At 36.6% G+C, this 19,865-nt stretch overlaps 2 protein-coding genes across 2 annotated transcripts; one reads left to right on the top strand and one right to left on the bottom strand.

The window, feature by feature from the left end:
- The first annotated feature begins 1,754 nt into the window (after positions 1–1,754).
- LOC114720394 (DNA-directed RNA polymerase 1B, mitochondrial) lies at positions 1,755–14,061 on the top strand. Its single transcript, XM_028906040.1, has 19 exons — positions 1,755–2,792; positions 3,242–3,505; positions 3,589–3,722; positions 3,853–3,916; positions 4,077–4,135; positions 4,515–4,632; positions 4,735–4,848; positions 5,176–5,307; positions 5,397–5,813; positions 6,256–6,306; positions 7,177–7,247; positions 7,728–7,812; positions 8,038–8,190; positions 8,286–8,360; positions 9,970–10,059; positions 10,218–10,265; positions 10,637–10,751; positions 10,900–11,003; positions 13,250–14,061. Exons 1-19 carry the CDS (start codon positions 1,983–1,985, stop codon positions 13,358–13,360), a joined length of 3,015 nt encoding a protein of 1,004 aa, XP_028761873.1. The 5' UTR covers positions 1,755–1,982; the 3' UTR covers positions 13,361–14,061.
- Positions 14,062–14,585: 524 nt separating this feature from the next.
- LOC114720391 (amino acid transporter AVT6A-like) lies at positions 14,586–17,504 on the bottom strand. Its single transcript, XM_028906038.1, has 5 exons — positions 16,909–17,504; positions 16,394–16,546; positions 16,078–16,281; positions 14,979–15,444; positions 14,586–14,758 (listed from the first exon to the last, which is right to left on the bottom strand). Exons 1-5 carry the CDS (start codon positions 17,306–17,308, stop codon positions 14,620–14,622), a joined length of 1,362 nt encoding a protein of 453 aa, XP_028761871.1. The 5' UTR covers positions 17,309–17,504; the 3' UTR covers positions 14,586–14,619.
- Positions 17,505–19,865: the final 2,361 nt, after the last annotated feature.

Below are 19,865 nucleotides of genomic sequence, written 5' to 3'. Positions count from 1 at the left end.
TACGGGCTTAAAAAGCATAGAACCAATGATTTTCTCTCAGAGTTAGTGTTAAATTTTCACCCCAGAGAAAAAAATGAAGTGGATCACATGTGAATTTACCAACTCAACATATTTGGTCAATTAATAGTCAAACCTAATATGGATAACTCTTAGGGCAACATTGTTATAATTTAGAAACTTCCAGATAACCAGTATTTCTAATTAAAAGTTTTTAGGGCAAATTTGCACTATAACCCTAAAAAAAAAAGACATAGATGACATGTGGACTCTCAACTAAGCATGTTTTATTAACAAACAGTCAAACTTAACCTAGATAATAGTCAAGGAGATATTGATATGATTTGAAAACTTCTGGAGCGACATTGGGTTCAAAAAATTTTTTGGATACCTAGCACTCTTAAGTGAAAATTTGAGAAAATTTTTGGGACAAATTTTCACTTTAACCCTATATTTTAAAGCTTTTAAAATTTAAAACCTCGAAGAACCAGTCACTGATAAGTTTGAATCTTAGGCGTGTGTCTGTATGTCATACGTGCAACTGGAGAAGTGCTGGCCAGTGTATGAAAATAAAGTCTTTCAGATACAAAATTGATCATATATTTAGCTAAAAGTATAAGAATATAGGATTAGATGAAATTTATATGAAATATACACATATATATACTACCTCTGATCCTAATTAAAGAAGCTAGTTAACTAATTTGAGGAGATTAAAAAAATAAGTTAAATTAGTTATTTGTAATAAATAAGTATTATCTTTTCTAAAATATCTTTACTAATTAAGTGTATTGGCTAAAACTACCATTATTAGAAGGATTACCTTAGAAAAAATGTTTAAATATAAGAGACAAAGTGGATTGAAGTCTTATATTTAGGACCAAAATAAAAATCAAACCAGGTTTTATATTAAGAACCGGAAGTAGTATAATATACACACACTTTCTCTATAAAATTAAAACATTAAACAGTGCTTTTAATTAATATATAAAAGGAAAAATGTAGATAAAAACTGTAAAAATTACAAAATCTCAAATAGGGATTTATTACAATATTTTAACGGGTTTTGATAACAACTTACTTGTAAATAACAATCCATTTTTATGAGAATTCCTAATTTTGGATCTTGTAATTTTCAGGTCTTTTTCGATCATTTTCCTAATATACAACTGGCACAATTATAGTTTATTTCTCATAGTGGTAAAATGTAAGAGTTTGTTAAATTTTAAATATGAGACTTCAATCTTATTATTTTCTCTAACTGTTTTTTTTTTAAAAGTACTCATATTAATTGTACACCATATTTAATAAATGTGAATAATTTTCCATGTAAATATATTTTAAAAAACAAGACATATGATGAGTATTTTAAAAAATAGCACATATTTTTATCTAACCCTTATATTTAAATGGAAAGGCGTATTTTGGTAAGAGATATGCCCCAAAACAGTTCCAAAGCCATCCATAAATAATTAATGCATACATCAAAAACAATTTCTTTGAAAAAGAAATAAGATAATTTAATTTAAATTGAAAAATGAAAATAATAGACTAAACCATAATTTGTCCGTTTTAATTAAATAAGAATAAAAAATGCTAAGTTTAGAGACAAAACAACGGAAAAGAAAAAGACATGTCCGGATCTGACCCGGATCCGGTTTGTACCGTTGAGCGCTTGTGCTGAGAAATAGCGCCTACTGGAGCATGAAGGTGAAGACGCAGGTTTATGAAGGGTTTAGAGGCGGCTATGCCTTCTCTACTTTGCCCGCTCAAGGTCCTTCAATTGCCGCCATTTCTTCATTCCCATCGGCTCTCAATCTGAATACCACTCGTCTCTTTTTTCCCCCCCGATTGTGGGGCCGTTCACTCTTCGGAGAAATTTCAGTAATTCGATGTGGATCAACTCTGCATTTCTTTGCATCTTTGAGCTATAACTTAAGTCTCTCTCTCCAAGTTGTTCTGTTAATTGTAGACTCCATTGAGAGATGTGGGCGAACATAGCCAAGCGAACTTCCTTGAGGAAGTTTAAACTATTCTCTGAATCCTCTTATGTGCCTTCTTTAAGTTACATGAGGTTTTCCGAAGGCTGGAGTTTCCTAGGGAGGATAAGCCCCTCCGAAACACAAACGCCGGCAAACTCGAGATTGCCAGGTGTGGGGTTTTATCAAGTTGGTGTATTTACTTCTAAAAATGAGCTGGGAATTCCCAATTTTCGGCTTTCTGAAGACCCCTTGGGTTCTTATTTTTCTTTGAGGTCGGCTAGAGGTTTTGCTAGTGTTGCTGAGGCTATTGAGTCCGAAGAGTCTGAAGAAGATTTTTCTGGGTCCGATGACAATCAGCAGTTGTTTGGGCAAATGAAAAAACAAGCGAAGGCGCAACCTCAGGCGCAGAAACCAGTGCATGAGATGGCGGGTGCAGCGAGACACAGATATAAAATGCTTTGTAGAAGGCAGGTTAAGATGGAGACAGAGGCATGGGAACGTGCCGCCGAAGAATATCAAGAATTATTGGCAGACATGTGTGAGCAGAAGCTTGCACCCAATTTGCCGTATATGAAGTCGTTGTTCCTTGGTTGGTTTGAACCCCTGCGGAATGCAATTGCCGCGGAGCAAGAGGCTTGCAGAAACAGCAGCGCGAACACTCATGCGCCTTATTTTAATCAATTGCCTGCGGAGATGATGGCAGTCATTACCATGCATAAATTGATGGGATTGTTGATGACAAATAGTAGTGGTATAGGCAGCACTCGAGTAATCCAAGCCTCTCTTCAGATAGGTGAAGCGGTCGAACAGGAGGTATACTAAACTCGATATTTATTCTGTCATTTGGTGAAGTTTTATGACCTGCAAATGGAGTTGGTAACTGTTGACTGAGGGTACTTTTGAAGAAGTGTCTTTTTATCCTGTTTCAAAAGTATACTTTTTCATTCTGGAACCATTTTCCTAGCTTGTTTTCCTTATTATATTTAGTAGGAAAAAAGTATGTATTTCTTTCTTACAGAGTTGGGCGAACTTTTGTATGCCATGATTATGGTGAAATTATTTTTCTGTTGCTAATTTGTGTAGTTGACTCTTGGATGTTGAGTATTGCCATATTTATTTTATCTCTCATGTCAGTCAAAAGATATAAATCGAGCAATATTTAATGTAGTAATCCCATGCTATCTGTTCAAATTAGGTGTCACCATCTTGAATTATTAGTCAAGTATTCATTCATTGAAGTGTTAGTATTATATGTGGATCAGGCTAGAATATACAGATTTTTGGACAAGACAAAGAAGAGTAAGAAGAAGAAGAGCACTACTACTGTCAGCCCTGATGGACAATCTAATCCTGCAACACCAGGAGAATGTAATGTGATTGAAGATAGTGAAAAAGTGGCTAGTGAGCAGGATAAATTAAGGAAGAAAGTTGCAAATTTAATGAAAAAACAGAAGATCCGAAAAGCAACAGCACTAGTAAAGACATTTGATGCTTCAAAGCCTTGGGGGCAGGAAGGTCAAGTAAAGGTTTGTGATGTTCCAATCTTTGTACATATGAACGTTGGACCGATCTTCACTTCACATTCTAATGCAGTTTTCATATATTCCAGGTTGGAAGTCACTTAATTCAACTGTTAATAGATTCAGCTTACATACAGCCCCCAGTGGATCAAGTAGGAGACGGCCCACCCGATATACGCCCTGCATTTGCGCATGCTCTCAGAAATTTCACTAATGATTCACAGTGAGAACGAGCATCCTAGTTTTTTTTTTTTTGGGCCAAATGAGCATCTTAGTAAAATCATTTTTTATTCAATCAATACCATTATATTTAATATATTTTCCTTATGGTTTGTGGTGAATGCTTTTTGTAGGAATAGTAGGAGATATGGTGTTATTGAATGTGACCCCTTGGTCCGGAAGGGCCTTGAGAAATCTGTGAGTAACCTTTTATGCTATTTCTATTTGAACTCACGGTTACTTTCCTTTTAGTTAGTTAGTAGGCTGCTTTTTGATGTTGTGTTTATACAATATTTGCTTGCACATGCATATTTTTAATGTGGTGGGTGCTAACATCAGACTGTTCTTATACTAACAGGCCAGGCACATGGTCATCCCATACATGCCAATGTTGGTGCCACCTCGTAACTGGACAGGGTACTATGTTCAATATACACTTGGGTCTACGAATACAATCCCCCCCCCCCCCCAAAAAAAAACATTTAATATATAGAGCGGATTGTGTTTTTAAAGCTAAATCTGAGGAAGATCAGAGTTTTTTTCTCTGATTGTTTTTCCAATTCCAGAGCTTATGCAAATTTCTGCTATGAACTTATTTGAATGATCTTGTTTACGGTAAACGACTCTTTGAGGAGCATGTGAATTGTTAGGGTTAATTTGACATCTCAAACAGTCAAACTTTGACCGTCTCTTTGATTTTACAAGATTCCTTTCTTGATGGGATCCTATTGATTCAACTTGGGACAGCCAGCTAACTACTGTATTCTTGCTTGCTAATTTTCATTCTTTTGGATAGGTATGACCAAGGAGCATACTTGTTTTTGCCATCATATGTGATGAGAACACATGGAGCAAAGCAGCAACGTGAAGCAGTTAAAAGGACTCCCTTGAAGCAACTAGAACCTGTTTTTGAGGTTTGAATTTCCCCCTGGGTCTTTGTGGATAAGAAATTCAGTTTGTGCTCATCACACCCTATTTAAATTAATTCTGGCATATTTTCTTTTGGTTGTATCTAGGCTCTTAATACCCTTGGCAATACCAAATGGAGGGTAAACAAAGGGGTTCTTAGTGTGGTAGATCAGATATGGGCCAATGGCGGCGGTCTTGCAGATTTGGTGGGCCGAGAAGATGTAAGTAACAATTAATTGATCACACCGTTTTAAAACATGAGGGAAAATGAGGAAAAATTTTTAATGAGTATGAATAAGTAATACTGTTAATTATATGTTATCATATGACTTGTGCAGTTGGCAAAAAATCTCCCGCAGTATATAAAATGCTTTTAGGTAATTTAATTCATTGAATACTGGCCATCTATATACGGATGTCATATCTTCGTTGTGTGGCTAATGTATTTTAAATTACCTCAGCTTTGGTGCCATTCTCCTTAGGCTATGCTACTTCAGCATCAGAGCTTTATAGCTGACATTTCCTTTATTATTTTTTCCCTCACCAAGGTTCCCATCCCAGAGGAACCAGACACAGAAGATCAATCAGAAGTCCAAAAATGGAAGTGGAAAGTCAAAGATATCAAAAAGAAGAATAGCGATATGCATTCACAGCGATGTGACATAGAACTTAAGCTGGCGGTAAGAAGAACTTTTTATTCTGTTGGATAAATTGATTTAAACCAAATTTTTGCCCTAAAATTTGTATATCTTCATCATTACTGGTGCAGGTTGCACGGAAGATGAAGGATGAAGAAGGCTTCTACTACCCTCACAATCTTGATTTCCGAGGACGTGCTTATCCCATGCACGCATATTTGAATCATCTTGGTTCTGATTTATGCCGAGGAATTCTGGAATTTGCTGAGGGACGCCCTCTAGGGAAGTCAGGCCTGCATTGGTTGAAAATACATTTGGCAAATTTGTATGCTGGTGGTGTGGACAAGTTGAGTTATGAGGGTCGAATCATGTTTGTTGAGAACCATCTGGATGATATATTTGATTCTGCGGACAGGCCTCTTGAAGGAAGGCAATGGTGGTTAGAAGCAGAGGATCCTTTTCAGTGCCTTGCAGCATGTATTAATCTATCTGAAGCATTGAGAAGTCAGTCTCCCGAGTCCACTGTTTCTCATCTGCCTGTCCACCAGGTACCTTTTTGTGAGATATCAGAGATGCTTTCTGGAAACATGGGCATTACGCACACGCAGAGACTGTCTTATTTGCATTCCTTCCTAAGGGGTGTTTGGGAAACACCAAAAGCACTTAAAAAAGTGCTTTCGTGTAAATTGAGAGAAAAGTCCTCCCATCCATCCATAAAATCACTTCTAAAAAGCTAATCCAAACGCCCTAATACTATTAGAAGAGGGCAACTGTCATCTTTCAGTGGACAATTGTCATTATGACCTGTTTTAACAATGACAATCTCCAGAGTTTTTCTGATTTACTTATATAGTTTTTTGGTCATCATGAGCAAATAATGTTAGCAATGATGATGCTGACAGACCACTAAACATAACCCTTGCTTCTGTATTTATTTTTCTTGGTTTTGATACACCCTTCATAACATGGCTTGTTTTGTCATCACACTAGGATGGTTCGTGCAATGGCTTACAACACTATGCAGCCCTTGGGAGGGACAAGGTAGTGTGAACATTAGATTTTTCTGTTATCTGGGAGGCTTTAGCTTGGTTTTTTGTTCTTATGTTTGTAATTTGGGCTGGGGAGAAAATGGCTTCTTGTGTTTTTTTTTTTTTTTTGGGGGGGGGGGGGGAGAGGGGGATGGGTGTTATTAATGATTGTTACAAATGGTTGACAAATGCTTATGTGGAAGTGGAATGTTAATCACTAAGTTTGTTTATTTCCTATGGAGCTGGTCCAAGCTTTAATTAGTAGTCTCTTATTTAGAGTTGAATCGTTGATCTGGAGAAGCTATTAATAGTGCTGCATTAGGCCCTTGGTTTGACTCGCTGCCACTTGAGGGTTTTTCGAATATTTGGGACCACCTAAGGTCTCAGGCAGGAGGAAGCAAGTAGGCAATTGTCTAATTTATCCAATTTGAATTCATAAAGAACAAGTTGACTGTCTTGTGTGTGATGGGTTCATCATTTGTGGCTATGTTGGCTCACTTTTTCTGACTTTTCAATGCGCAAAACAGTTTGATTTCACATCCTACACAAATTTCTCAAAATATTGTTTCGTCTACCTCATGTTTTTCTTTGTATTGAGGATTGTGTGTCTTGATAATTGATTTTGTATGTTGTATGAGGACAAAAAGTGGGACTGTTCGGAATAAATGCACTAACTTTGTCAAAATAGCAATAATCCAAATTTAACTGCAGTGTTTTATTTATGACTTTCATGTAAAAGTAAAACCCAGACTCTTGAATGATTATAGATTGTTTCAGCAATTCTGGCGTGATAAAATTGTGTTCTTCCTTTCTTTTTCCCTCCTTCCCCTTTTTGATTGTGTGCCTGAGTATCAATATGTGCCTTTTTTTTTTTGGCCTTAAGTTGGGAGCTGCTGCAGTCAATCTTGTCTGTGGAGACCGGCCTGCTGATGTTTATTCAGGAATTGCTGCAAGGTAATGAGAAACCTTCATACATGTTTACGAAGAAATTACAATAAGTAGGCACCATTTTGTCCTTCAATTTAATGAAGGTCAATATGGACAACACTATTTTGAGGATATGAGGAGCGGACAGAACTTGTAAACATTGTTTGAATCATAAAATCAATAATGGGAACCAACTGATGCCTTTTCTGATTGACATCTTTCAAAGCCAATTGTTGTCATATTTAGAAGCTTTAGAACAGTTCCTACACGATTTCCTTTCTCCTTTTCTTACCCAATCTTTGACATTCCACAAAAAGAGTTAGTTGCATCTGCTGTTACATTATTTATTTGTACAATCCTATGGAACCATACTGAGACTCAACTTACAGAACATTTTTAAAAGTCAGCCCCAAGATGAATTGTGCTGTTGGTATTGATTTCCATAAGTTAATATTTTGAAGTCGTCTGGCTACTGTTTCAATTCATTTAAATTTGCTTGTTGTGCAGAGTACTTGAAATCATGAGAAGGGATTCAGAGAAAGATCCTGAAACTTATCCAAATGCGTTGCTTGCTAGACGTTTGATCAATCAGGTTTCTTGTGATCATAGCTTCTTGACACAAATGTCCTTTTATGCTTTCTGAGAAATACTTGAAAATAGAACTGTAGGAACTTGTAGAACATTGATAGATGACTTGATGATTTGCTGATATCATTTTATAAAATGAAAGTAGTGTTGCTTCATATGGATTTAAAAGCACACGTCCCAGTCTCAATCTTACATCACTGATAGTTTACCTAATACCTGACATCACTAGGTGGACCGGAAATTGGTGAAGCAGACGGTGATGACATCAGTCTATGGTGTGACTTATATTGGTGCCCGTGACCAGATCAAGCGGAGGCTAAAAGAGCGTAATGCCATAGAGGACGATTCAGAGATGTTTGGTGCAGCTTGTTATGCGGCAAAAGTAAGAGAAGTCAATTTAGTGTAGGCTGGAGATGCATGCTCTTTACGGTCTAGCCATTTCTTTTCTTGTTTTGCTGATCATCAACTGCTTTGCAGACCACTCTCACGGCTTTAGAAGAGATGTTTGAGGCTGCAAGAAGCATCATGAATTGGCTTGGAGAATGTGCTAAGGTATTATTTATTGTGTAAGATAGCAGGAAAAAGTGAGCATATGGCTCAATTATATATTTTGAAATAGTTGATAATGTTTAGGCTAGCATGGGCTAGTTTCATCTATTAAATGCCCTGGTGGCAATCCTGGTCTGATCATTAATTCGTTTGATTTTACTATCTTGAAATGATCTTTTAATTGCCTTCTGTTGGAAAGGATTAGTTTAATTTTGAAGCTGCAAGCCAATAACCCTTGAAGCTTTTCTCCTTAGTCATACAAATTCTGGTGCCTGTACAAATTAGAGACTTCTAGTGGTTGATAGGTTTTAGGACCCATTGGCATTTTATGGTTTGAGCGCTTATGTTGTCATGTGAGCCGGTATGTGTGGATTGTTTATGCAGGGTAAGGGTAGAAATGGACTTGGGAGTGTGCTCTGTCATTGTAGTGGCGTTGTGGTAGTTTTGTACTAGTAGGTGTGCCGGGCAAATGTGCTCTTCAGATTCTCAAAATGGGGCTCCATTAGGAAGCGCCCTATAAATATGCAACTTCGCCCAAGATTGAGTAACAGGAGAAAATTTCAGTGGCCTTTATATTAGTTATCTTTCTTTGTATGATAACTTCTCCTTTCATATATCAACCAGAGGTCATAGTAGCGGCATAATAAGTTCCACCAGTGCTTCCTTCTGAATGTAGCGCTGAAGAAAAAGGAACTTACTGGTCTTTTTCCCCTGAGGAGTCTTTTTCTATTGGGGATGTGCACCTTCTCAGCCTGCATTGTTGTTCTAATAGCCTCTCATGCCTCATGCCATGCTGTTTCTGAACTGGTTCACGTGAACCGTAAATTCTGGAAAAAGGAATGCAGTTTATTAGGAAGAGAACTTTTTCTGGAAGTTTCCTCACTTTCCTGTGATGTGAATACTTGGTAAAATTCAAGACCACCTATATTTAGGAGCAAGTTATAGCAAATATATTTTAGGATTCCAATATATTTTCCCATATTTTAACTGAAATCAATCATAAGACCATCAACGATGTTTCTCATCAGCAGCCTCCACTTATTAAAGGTGCATTTGGATTAGTTTCGGGTAAAACAAAGCTTATAAAATTGATTTATAAGCATAATTGATTTAACAATAGGGCATTTTGATAAATTTTTAGGAAGGTATAATTAAAAGCAAGTAACAGTAACTTATGAGATAGCCATGGTTTTTTCATTCATGATTATTTTTGGCATTTATAGAGTCGGTTGGTGGCTTATGAGGTAACAATGGTTTTGGGTGCATGATTGATGTTGGCATGTATAAGGGGTGGTTGGATATTTTTAAAGAAAACCGTGGCTTTGGCTTTTCACTTATAGCAGAAATTAATCTTACAAATCAACTCTAACCACATATCCCAAAAATCAGAATCATAAATCAATTTTATTCAAAATCTATTTTCTCACTGCTAATTCTAACGCATACTGGAGTTGAGGAAGTGCTTATAACTCATATCAGATTTCTATGATTCTGCTTGAAGATTTTTATAGGTTACTTCACTTTGTTACTATGTTCTTGTTCTAATGCGTTGACCTCTATTGCGTCAGAGTCATTACTGTCTTGTAATGTCACTTGAATTGAATATGAATAGGTGATAGCCTCAGAGAATCAACCAGTGCGGTGGACCAGTCCTCTTGGGCTTCCTGTAGTACAACCTTACAGACAAGTAGGAAGGCAACATGTAAGTTTTTAAAGAATAAAAGCTTAATTTTTTGTCTTTCTTTTTCTAAAAGAAAAATTAAATCAGGGTTGTTGTTAATGTTATTTCTAAATTTAAAGAAATAAGTTGTGACCAATAAATTTCTGCGTCATCAATTCTTTATATTGGCTATGATGCAGGTTAAGACCAGTCTTCAGATATTAACGCTACAACGTGAGACTGACAAGGTAACAGTTATGTTTTTCTTTTGAGGTGCCATGTACACCCTCCCATATAAAGCAAAATAATCAGTATGTACGCGGCATGACCCATATTTACATATGATCCGTATGTTGTAAGATGCATGACACACTCGATTAGATCATTCATGTTTTTATTAAGAACTAAGTTTTCCTATCCATTTCCTTTGTGTTCACCTTTTACTGGTTCATCCGTTGTTGTTTTGCTTTTAATTATTAAGAAGCATGACATCTATTTCTCCCAGCCACTGCATCAGTCTTCTTTTTGGTTTCAATTGGTCATCGGATTTTTTTGGGGGAACATTTTAAGCATTGTTTCAAATCAAGCAAAATAGCTCATTCTGTCCTTTATATTACAGATCATGGTTAAGCGGCAGAGAACTGCTTTCCCCCCAAATTTTGTTCACTCTCTTGATGGTTCTCACATGATGATGACTGCGGTTGCTTGTAAGAAAGCAGGATTGAACTTTGCAGGTCCGTGCTAATCACTGACTCATCCATACAGCTTGCATGCATTGATGCATTAATGTATATGTGCATGTTTGTGGTGTGTTTTTGGTAGTGACATCTAATAATCTTCGTAGTGGGGCTTATAATTTTATATATCATTGTTTGATTACAGGAGTACATGATTCATATTGGACACATGCTTGTGACGTCGATATGATGAACAAAATACTGAGGGAAAAGTTTGTTGAACTTTATGAGGCTCCAGTTCTAGAAAAAGTGAGTATCTTTCTTACATATGCTTCTTAGATTAACATCCTTTTCTTCGCTTGTGTGAGTAGTTTTCCTTGTATGATTGGAACTTTTCAAAATCTTGCAACTCAAGGATATTGATAAAGCAATGGTATCGTGCAATTTATGTAGTCAACCCTACTTAGTGAAATAAAGCTTTGTTGTTGTTATTGCAACTTGAGGACATCGAAGTGGCCCTTATGCACTAATGGCCTTGTGATTTAGCGGCATGAACTCCCTCTCGAGTGAGAGGGCACGAGTTTGATCCTGTTTGTAATTTTAATCAGTTGGCAAATAAAAAAAAGGCCCTTGTGCATATATAGCATGGCCTACATTTGCAAATGCCCGAGAGCTTGATCCCTATCCACCACTTCCCTCATGCCCTACAATTAGGCACTGTGCTTCATGAAAAAAACCCAAACAAATTCTTGAAGCAACTTGGTAATTTCCTTTTTGTTGGAACAGTGCACTGTCCAAATGTTGGACTGCCTTGCTAATTTATTTGCTTAAAATTGTACGTGCTTTTATGTCGGATGATTGGAGGAAAAACATTTTAGTTCCTATTTACAAGAATAAAGGAGACATTCAAAACTGTGCAAGCTACAGAGGGATAAAATTTATGAGTCATACAATGAAGTTGTAGGAAAAAGTGATGGAATATAGGTTGAGGTTGGAGACTTCTATTTCGGAAAACCAATTTGGATTTATGCCAGAGAGATCCACATCGGAAGCAATCTATTTACTAAGGGGGTTAATGGAGAGATATAGAAGTAAAAGAAGAGATTTACATATGGTTTTTATTGACTTGGAAAAGGCTTATGATCGTGTGCCAAGAGAAGTATTGTAGAAGGCTTTGGAAAAGAAAGGTGTACGGGTTACGTATATCAAAGTCATACAAGATATGTATGAGGCGGCAACTACCAGTGTAAGGACGCCTGGGGGAGAGACGAAGGACTTCCCTATTAAGATTGGCCTACATCAGGGATCCTCTCTGAGCCCGTACTTGTTCAACATTGTTTTGGATGTTCTAACTGAACCTGTTCAAGAAAGAATCCCTAAGTCCATGCTCTTCGCGGATGATATAGTTCTTATGGCGGAATCAAAAGAAGAGATTAACACTAGTTTGGAGTTATGGAGAAGGACTTTGGAGTCGAAAGGTTTCCGTTTGAGCAGGAACAGAACATAATATATGCACATTGTGATTTTGGAGGGAGGCAAGGTAATAGGGATTTGGAGGTGAGGATGGGAGAGCAAATTATTCCTCAAGTATCAAAATTTAAATACCTAGGATCCATTATACAACAGGATGGGGAAATTGATGGAGACATTTCTCATAGAATACAAGCTGGCTGGTTAAAGTGGAGGAAAGCTACCGGAGTTATTTGTGATAAGAAGGTACCTGAGAAACTTAAAGGAAAATTTTATCGGACTGCTATAAGACCAGCTATGATGTATGGTAGTGAATGTTGGGCAATAAAGGGAAAACAAGAGCACAAAGTCAGAGTAGCAGAAATGAGGATGTTGAGATGGATGTGTGGTCATACAAGAAAAGATAGGATTCGAAATGAAAAGATCAGGACAAGAGTCGGTGTGGCACCTATCCAAGAGAAAATAGTTGAAAATCGCTTAAGATGGTTTGGACATGTGCAGAGAAGGCCCTTGGAGGCCCCAGTGAGGAGGGTGGATCAAACAAGATGGAGTCCCATAAAAAGAGACAGGGGAAGATCGAGAAGAACGCTGAATGAGGTCATTGAACGAGACCTTTTAATCAACAATATATCTAAGGATTGGGTTGTTGACAGAGCACGATGGCGTCGTGTGATTCATGTAGCCGACCCCACCTAGTGGGATAAGGCTTGTTGTTTGTTTGTTTGTTTGTTTGTTTATGTCTGATGAAATTGTGCATGCAACTTGTGGCAACTGCTGAGCAAGGCCTCTGAAACATTGTCAAATCCAATAATTTATTTCTATATTTTGTTGGCATCCTGGGTAACATACTGAATCTTAGCCCTAAATACGTATCAAGTGAAAGCGGCCGAATGCTTTGGAATTCGATGAAGTTCATCTTTTATATCATCCGATCGTATGCTCTATTTCAGGAAATATATTGAAGTACTCCCCTTATTTTGAATGTTTTTATGTGTGGATATTCTACTTGCCTAAATATCATGCTTGCTTTTTTGGCTGGGAGATGTCTTGTAATCGTGATGTTTCCCTTTTTCCCCTTTTTGCAGTTGTTAGAGGGTTTTGAGAAATCTTTTCCATCATTGAAGTTTCCTCCTCTACCTGCCCGAGGAGACTTTGATCTACGAGAGGTTCTAGAATCAACCTACTTTTTCAACTAGATATTGAAAATTCAAATTGCTGTTCGAGTTCTTCCTCTACCTGGGGAGTTTAGTCCCAATGATGGGATTGGCATTGTATCTTCTATGGGCACGACAGGTTTCAATCGCCATGAGGAGAGGCATGTAGAAGAAAGAAAATTGCAATGCAAAATTTGGGCAGCCAAAATCTTTCTTGCCCTTGCCAGGCGATCGTCTGTACATAAACATTGTCACAGCAGTTTTTCTTCATGAAGAGACGTCCTTCGTATAGGACTCCAGTCATGTGCTACATGTTAACTATTCATCAAGGATACTTGGAAAAATGGCGATTCAACTTGAGATCGTCAGACGGCACTCCAAATAGACCTTGAGAAAATGATCTGCGAATTGCTCGGATCAGATGCAAAGCAAAAGGATTGAAGCCTTGGTATTTCATTCAATAAGGCAAACATATTCGAGACGGATGCTTCTACACTGCCTCTTGCAAAGGAGGCCAAAATGAGTTGTCACGATTCTTTTGTTTTTTTTTGTTTTTTGTTTTTTGTTTTGGCCTTTCATGAGTCTTCTAATATATTTTCTTGTTTTCATTTTTGCCTTGGGGGAAGGGTGGTTTAGAAGAATGTACCCATTATACCGGGGGAACTGTAAAATGGCTGTGATACTGATTTTATCATTTGAATTAATATGTAGAGTAAATAGTACCAATAGAAACAATTTTACTCAATGTGTTCCTTGCTTATTTTCCCTTTCATTTTGTTGGATTGATGGAGCATATTTGGGAAAATATGACGAGTACATGGATCAAATGAGCATGTCATCTGTCTTTTTGGCATGAAATTTCACTTATGTCCCTTAACTTTTCTCAATTCCAATTTCGTATTTCGCCTTCCGAAGGCTTCACTTTGCTGACTTCAATGTGTAAATATAAACACAATTCCTCCTGCGAAACTGAGAGATACAGCGTAATGAACGTTCACCTTTCAGAGTTATGCATGAACATCATAAAGCAAAAGAAACAGGGTATGCAGTTGAAGTCACCCAAATCACGGCCGAAAAAACCATGAAATATAATTATTATAATTAATTTAATTTAATTTAATTCTTGCAATACAAGGAGAAATATGCAACAACCAATTCTTGAACAAGTTCTTTGTCATTTGATTCCATTAGTGAGGAAACTCTTGATCTCAAAACTCTCACTGGATAGTTAGAGGCCACGAAAATGTTTGTTCCAAGAAAAGGGTCTTATCCGTCCATTCTTACCAAGCCAACATAAATGATCATTCATGAGGATCAACATGTTTACTAAAGATAGCATTGGCATTACTGTATATGGCCATCACATTTGAGGACACAGCCAGCACAATCATGACAACAGATAAAACCTTATCTTTCGTTGTTGCAATACCATTAGGATCCCTGAAAAATGGCAGAAACAGAGAAGTGAGGGACATAGCCATGCAGTTGATGTAGTATTGAAGTCTGAAGCACGTTAAATATAGCAAGATAACTACAGTAAACTTGAGCACATCGAAAATAAATAGACCAAACCTCATCCCTTTACATTGTGCTTAACACTTTGTATGATGAAAAACTAAAATTTGACGGGAAAAAAACCAGAGAAGTTTGGAAGTCTTACCTTAGAGCAATTGCAGCAGGAAAAATGAACCCTAGGCAAACAGTAGCAGTTGCTCCAGTGAATTGGAAAGCATCCCAAATGCTAGGTATAAAATTTGCCGCCACATATATAAAAGAGATGAGTCCAGTTGTGATCAACACAAACCTAACATTATCTAAATCCATTGACCTAGCTGAAGGGAAAAGTAAATCATCAAAATTGAAGCGCAGTGAGAAGAAGATGACTGGGAAAACAAGCATAAGGTGGAGGGCATAGCTGAGGCGAACGATGTCATTGAGCAGGCTGCTGTAAGGGATGCCAAGGTCAGTATCAAAGTTGGCCAGCACATCATCAAGGGTTGATTCACCAAACAAAAGAAACCCAAATAAGGCCGTAAATATATAGACACTGGAACATAGAACCAGAGAAGCACGTACAACTTTATGTATCGAGGAAGAGTCTGCTAGCTCATTGTCTATTGTGTGCACTGCGAAAGACATAACTTTGATGAATCATATCCTTCCAGAACTTATAATTGCTCAGAGTTTTTTGTTTCAATGAAGTACTTAAATAATCTAGCACGCATGATATTGGAAAAAAAGGAAAAGAGTCGTGTAGCAAATTGATGTTCGATGGCAATAAAATGAAGCATTAATCTGAACCCTTCAATTGGCTTTACATAGCGAAAGGCATAATAATGTGAGAACCACCAGCATAAAAGCCATATTCAAAACAGAGAATAAAAAATAACAATATAAAACACACCAGAAATTTATAAATTTGAGTATATTGTGAACTCCCAACCATTAAACACTGAAATAAAGATGCTTTACAGCTCATGACTGGCAAGCTGATTATGTATCTCGAATCTCAATAAGTCATTACATGAGGGGAAAGTAGCACAAGATAGTGACCAAACATTAATTATCATAGAAAACAATGAAACCCTTTCTATTAGGACCTCATCAGCAACAAAATGTGTGCCAAAATAAATAGCACTAAGAAATTTTGGTTTATACCTCCTCTTAACCTCACAGGAGCTCAAAATCTATCATCCACTGTGGAATTTCAAATTGAGAATTTTCACAACAATAAGAGTACTTGCAGTCAGGAAACATACCATTGTAATGACAGACAAACGCTGTCACAAGAACAGGGGTTGCTGTAAAGAGCTTCCAGGCAGATGTAAAATCGGTAACATTAGGGAGCAACCTGGGTCTGGTAATGCTACCATTAAACAATTTTATAAATGTTATCCCCGCCGTTATGACTATAAATACAATTGCCAGTGCCACCGCTAAAGCGGAAGTATATCTCAACGAATCTGCAAGCGCACAAAAAGGTACCGGTTATTCACAATAATAATTCAACAACCATAAATCATGTTTGACTTAAAACACCCTGTTGTAGCTCGCAATTAACAGAAAGGAAATTACCTATCCGCTTGAAGAATGCCAAAGGAGTAAATACAAATAGGGTTGCCACAAGGAGAATAAAAGTACGCCCAGTCCACCAGTATTCGCCAAACCATCCTTCCAATACACCAGCATGATGAGTTCCACTTGAAGATGTTCCAGATAGCACATCACCTTGTCATCAATTAGCAGACCAATCAAAACTAGTTTAGTCCTTCAACCTTTTTGTCAAGGGTGGAACTACTAGAGACTTTTTAATCATATCAAATAATACTCCAATAACTTCTTAGAAGTGAAAGCGCACGAAAGATCTGAACATAGTTTTCTAGATTATTGAGACAAGGAGGAAATTCAATTTTGCTGATAACAAGACTTGATTCATGATCAGATAATATATGGTAGTTGCTATCAATACTCTGAATCAGCCATATTCTTTTCGGATATGGGATCCTCCTTGTTTGCAACAGTAACGATGATTTCCAGAAAAGTGGGAAACAAAGGAATGAACTCATAAACGAAAAATCTAAATGCATTACCAATTATGATCACGTAGACGACGAGAATTCCAAAATTGTTAAGCAGAACGCATAACTGAAAAGCCCATCTTCCAACACTTCCAAAGGCAAAACGCATTACTTCCCCATAGGTCTCAGCCTTTCCTACTCTGCTAAACCTTATCAGAATCTCTAAGGAAGTCTCCGTAAGCAACGCAAGAAAGACTATGGCAATAATTCCCAAACCCAATCCCAGAACTTTCATGGCAGCAGGTAAGGCCATAATTCCAGCTCCAATAATGGTGGTAGATAAATTGAACACTGACCCACTAAAAGATGCCCCCTGAGAACCCACATCTTTCTCATTCACTAGCAGAGGAAATTGCTCATCAACAAGCACCTTCTTTCTTCTTGAATCGTTCTGAGTGTTCTGATGAACCATCGTGATGAAAGCTTCTCCCTTTTCCTTCTGCTTCTTCTCCTTCTCCTTTTATCCCGGAAGTATTTATTTCTAGCCAGAAAGCTATTCGTGTACAAATTGCAAAACGATTATCAATGCCAAGCTAGCGTTCCTATCCAAAATCGAAAAGAAAATAGCTGTAAACAAATCCCAAAAAGAAAAATCTGATGTGATAGCTGATCGCTCAGTCTCAATATGGAAATTTGGCAGACTTCTCCATGTCCCCAATATTTATGAGAATATTTTAATAGATATCGTTCTCCAAATTAATTTAATAAGGAAGGATGGGGAAGAAGTTCACTAATCCTTACCAGTAATAATAGAAGCATAAGCCAAAAAAATGACGGCTTTCGGATACTGTCATTCGTCTTCAAGGATATTAATGGCATAATTATTGTAATACAAACCATAAACATCACGCACAATCACCTCATGAATCTCGGAAATTTGGTGAAAAAGTCCTATTAAAAATTTCTTTTTATGTTAATAAGTACAACTCGACAATATATTTTTAATTCTCTGAAAATGATTTATATTTTAAGGACTTTTGGACATAATTAAAAATAAGTTACTATGTTACTGCTTTTTATTCTTAATATAAAACTAATTTGAGATTTAATTTGATCATAAATATAAAATCTAGTTCATTTTGTTTTCAATATTTATCCATTTTATTTTTAAGTAATTTCTATAGTAATTATATGCGTTGAGAAATTATTATCAACGGTTAATTCAAATGCACATAATTACTAAAAGTAGTTTGGAAAAGACAATATTTTTTATTATAAATAATTAACGCAACTAATTTTTTTAATGTTCACAAATTAGTTATCTAGCTGTTATATTAAATAGTAGAAGTAGTACTACCTCCAGTTCTAATTTTAAGATTTCGTTTGTATATTATAGTCAAAGTCTTATAATTAAGACCGAACATAGTGGTTAATAAATTTCTTAAATATGATTTTTCACTAAATTTTTCCATTGTTTATTACTTCATATTGATATATTTTGGTCTGAAAACTCAGCGCCAGCTATGGGCTGGAGGAAATAGAGAAACGTGATTCGCATGGAAAATAAATCAAGATTCTCAGTTAAAAATATCTGAATTGGAAATTTTAATTTCAATTTAGAATTTTGAAAATGGCTTCTTCTTTTTTTTTAATTCGTAAATGATGATCCATATGTCACTATCAATATCATTAATCATCTATATCAATACATGATGTAAAATGCTATGTAGGAAACACATTATTTATTAATTACAAATAATACAACTCATGAGGACTTGGTAAGAAAAATTAAGATCGCATCCTGTTTTCTTTTTAAATATCGTAACACTAATCTTACATGATGTGAATATTTGACTTAATGAACTACACTAACCCCCTGCTTGGATGAGAAGAAAAGTTAGGGGGAAAGAAAATGAGAGGAAAGAAAATGGGGAGAAGAGAAAACTGAAAGGAAAATATTATCACTCATCGTGCTTGGATGAGTGAGAGAAAACAGAGAGGAAAGAAAATGTATAAATATCAGAATGACTAAAATGTCCTTATTATAATTATAATTAATTGGCAAGGAAACTAAATAATCCAAAATTGTCACACGGGATTAATTCTATATAACTACGAATGGCAGCTGGAAACCTATACTTCGCGATGACCTTATTTATAAACTCCATTCTCTGCAACTTCCAAACTGCCCAGAACTTCTTCCTCCATAATAATATGGCTAAGATTTCTACCAACCCCTTCTCCTTCTCATCAGGTTTGTCTCCCAGCAATCTCTATTATATCTCCTTCCTTGTTTATATGCGTTCGTGTTTATATGGTTTCTTGCGTGTATTGAAGATATATATATATATATATATATATTAATGGTGCAGCGGGAGATGTTGCAGAGTTGTGGTGGAGAATGGGAGGTTGGGGGCGGCTGAGACGGCAGCGAGGAAGGAGGTGGGAGATCAGACAATGAGCGTTTGGCGCAGGAAAGGATGAGGACTGATGCGAGCTTGGGGGGAGAGGGCAATGAGGGGAATGAACCGAAGCAGTGGAAATCTCTCCATATGTGGAGAGAAATTTTGAGAGGAAAATGGGGTATGGGGCCCACTATATTTTTCCCTCCACTTTTTCTTTCTCTCCTATTTTCTTTCTCATCCAAGCAGGGGAAAACTTCAATCCTCTCCTATTTTCCACTCCACTTTTCTTTCCTCTCTCATTTTCACTCAATCCAAGCAGAGCATAACTGTAAGTGCATCACCATTCACCATTATTATAACACCAATATAAAATATAAAAATCATAACAAATCATATTATTGATAAGATTAAATAATACACGACCCCACATCTAATCTAAATTAATTTCAGTTGGAAATATAACCTACCGTCATGAAATCTTTTTTAAGTATAAAAGATTGGGTCACATGATTGTAAGTATTATATATTTTGGATCCAACAACATGGTTATAGCAGTTTATTAAGAAAATAAAATAAAATATTAAAATATGGTAGGCCAATGGGAATACCCTAATAAATACATTC

This window comes from Neltuma alba, unplaced genomic scaffold (assembly GCF_004799145.2).
Source record: "Neltuma alba isolate B1F8T4 unplaced genomic scaffold, ASM479914v2 tig00011982_pilon, whole genome shotgun sequence".
Lineage (NCBI taxonomy): Eukaryota > Viridiplantae > Streptophyta > Magnoliopsida > Fabales > Fabaceae > Neltuma > Neltuma alba.
Note: the sequence above shows the minus strand (reverse complement) of the source record. Positions and strands in the feature narration are given on the sequence as shown.

Excerpts from the sequence above, each read along its gene's own strand:
- LOC114720391 (XM_028906038.1), bottom strand. The coding sequence starts at position 17,308 with ATGGTTCATCAGAACACTCAGAACGATTCAAGAAGAAAGAAGGTGCTT. Across the intron at positions 16,282-16,393 it reads GGCATTCTTCAAGCGGATAG|ATTCGTTGAGATATACTTCC; the intron begins GTAATTTCCTTT and ends GTGCGCTTGCAG. Across the intron at positions 14,759-14,978 it reads CCTGCTGCAATTGCTCTAAG|GGATCCTAATGGTATTGCAA; the intron begins GTAAGACTTCCA and ends GCCATTTTTCAG.
- LOC114720394 (XM_028906040.1), top strand. The coding sequence starts at position 1,983 with ATGTGGGCGAACATAGCCAAGCGAACTTCCTTGAGGAAGTTTAAACTA. Across the intron at positions 7,248-7,727 it reads TATTCAGGAATTGCTGCAAG|AGTACTTGAAATCATGAGAA; the intron begins GTAATGAGAAAC and ends CTTGTTGTGCAG. Across the intron at positions 10,060-10,217 it reads GACAAGTAGGAAGGCAACAT|GTTAAGACCAGTCTTCAGAT; the intron begins GTAAGTTTTTAA and ends GCTATGATGCAG.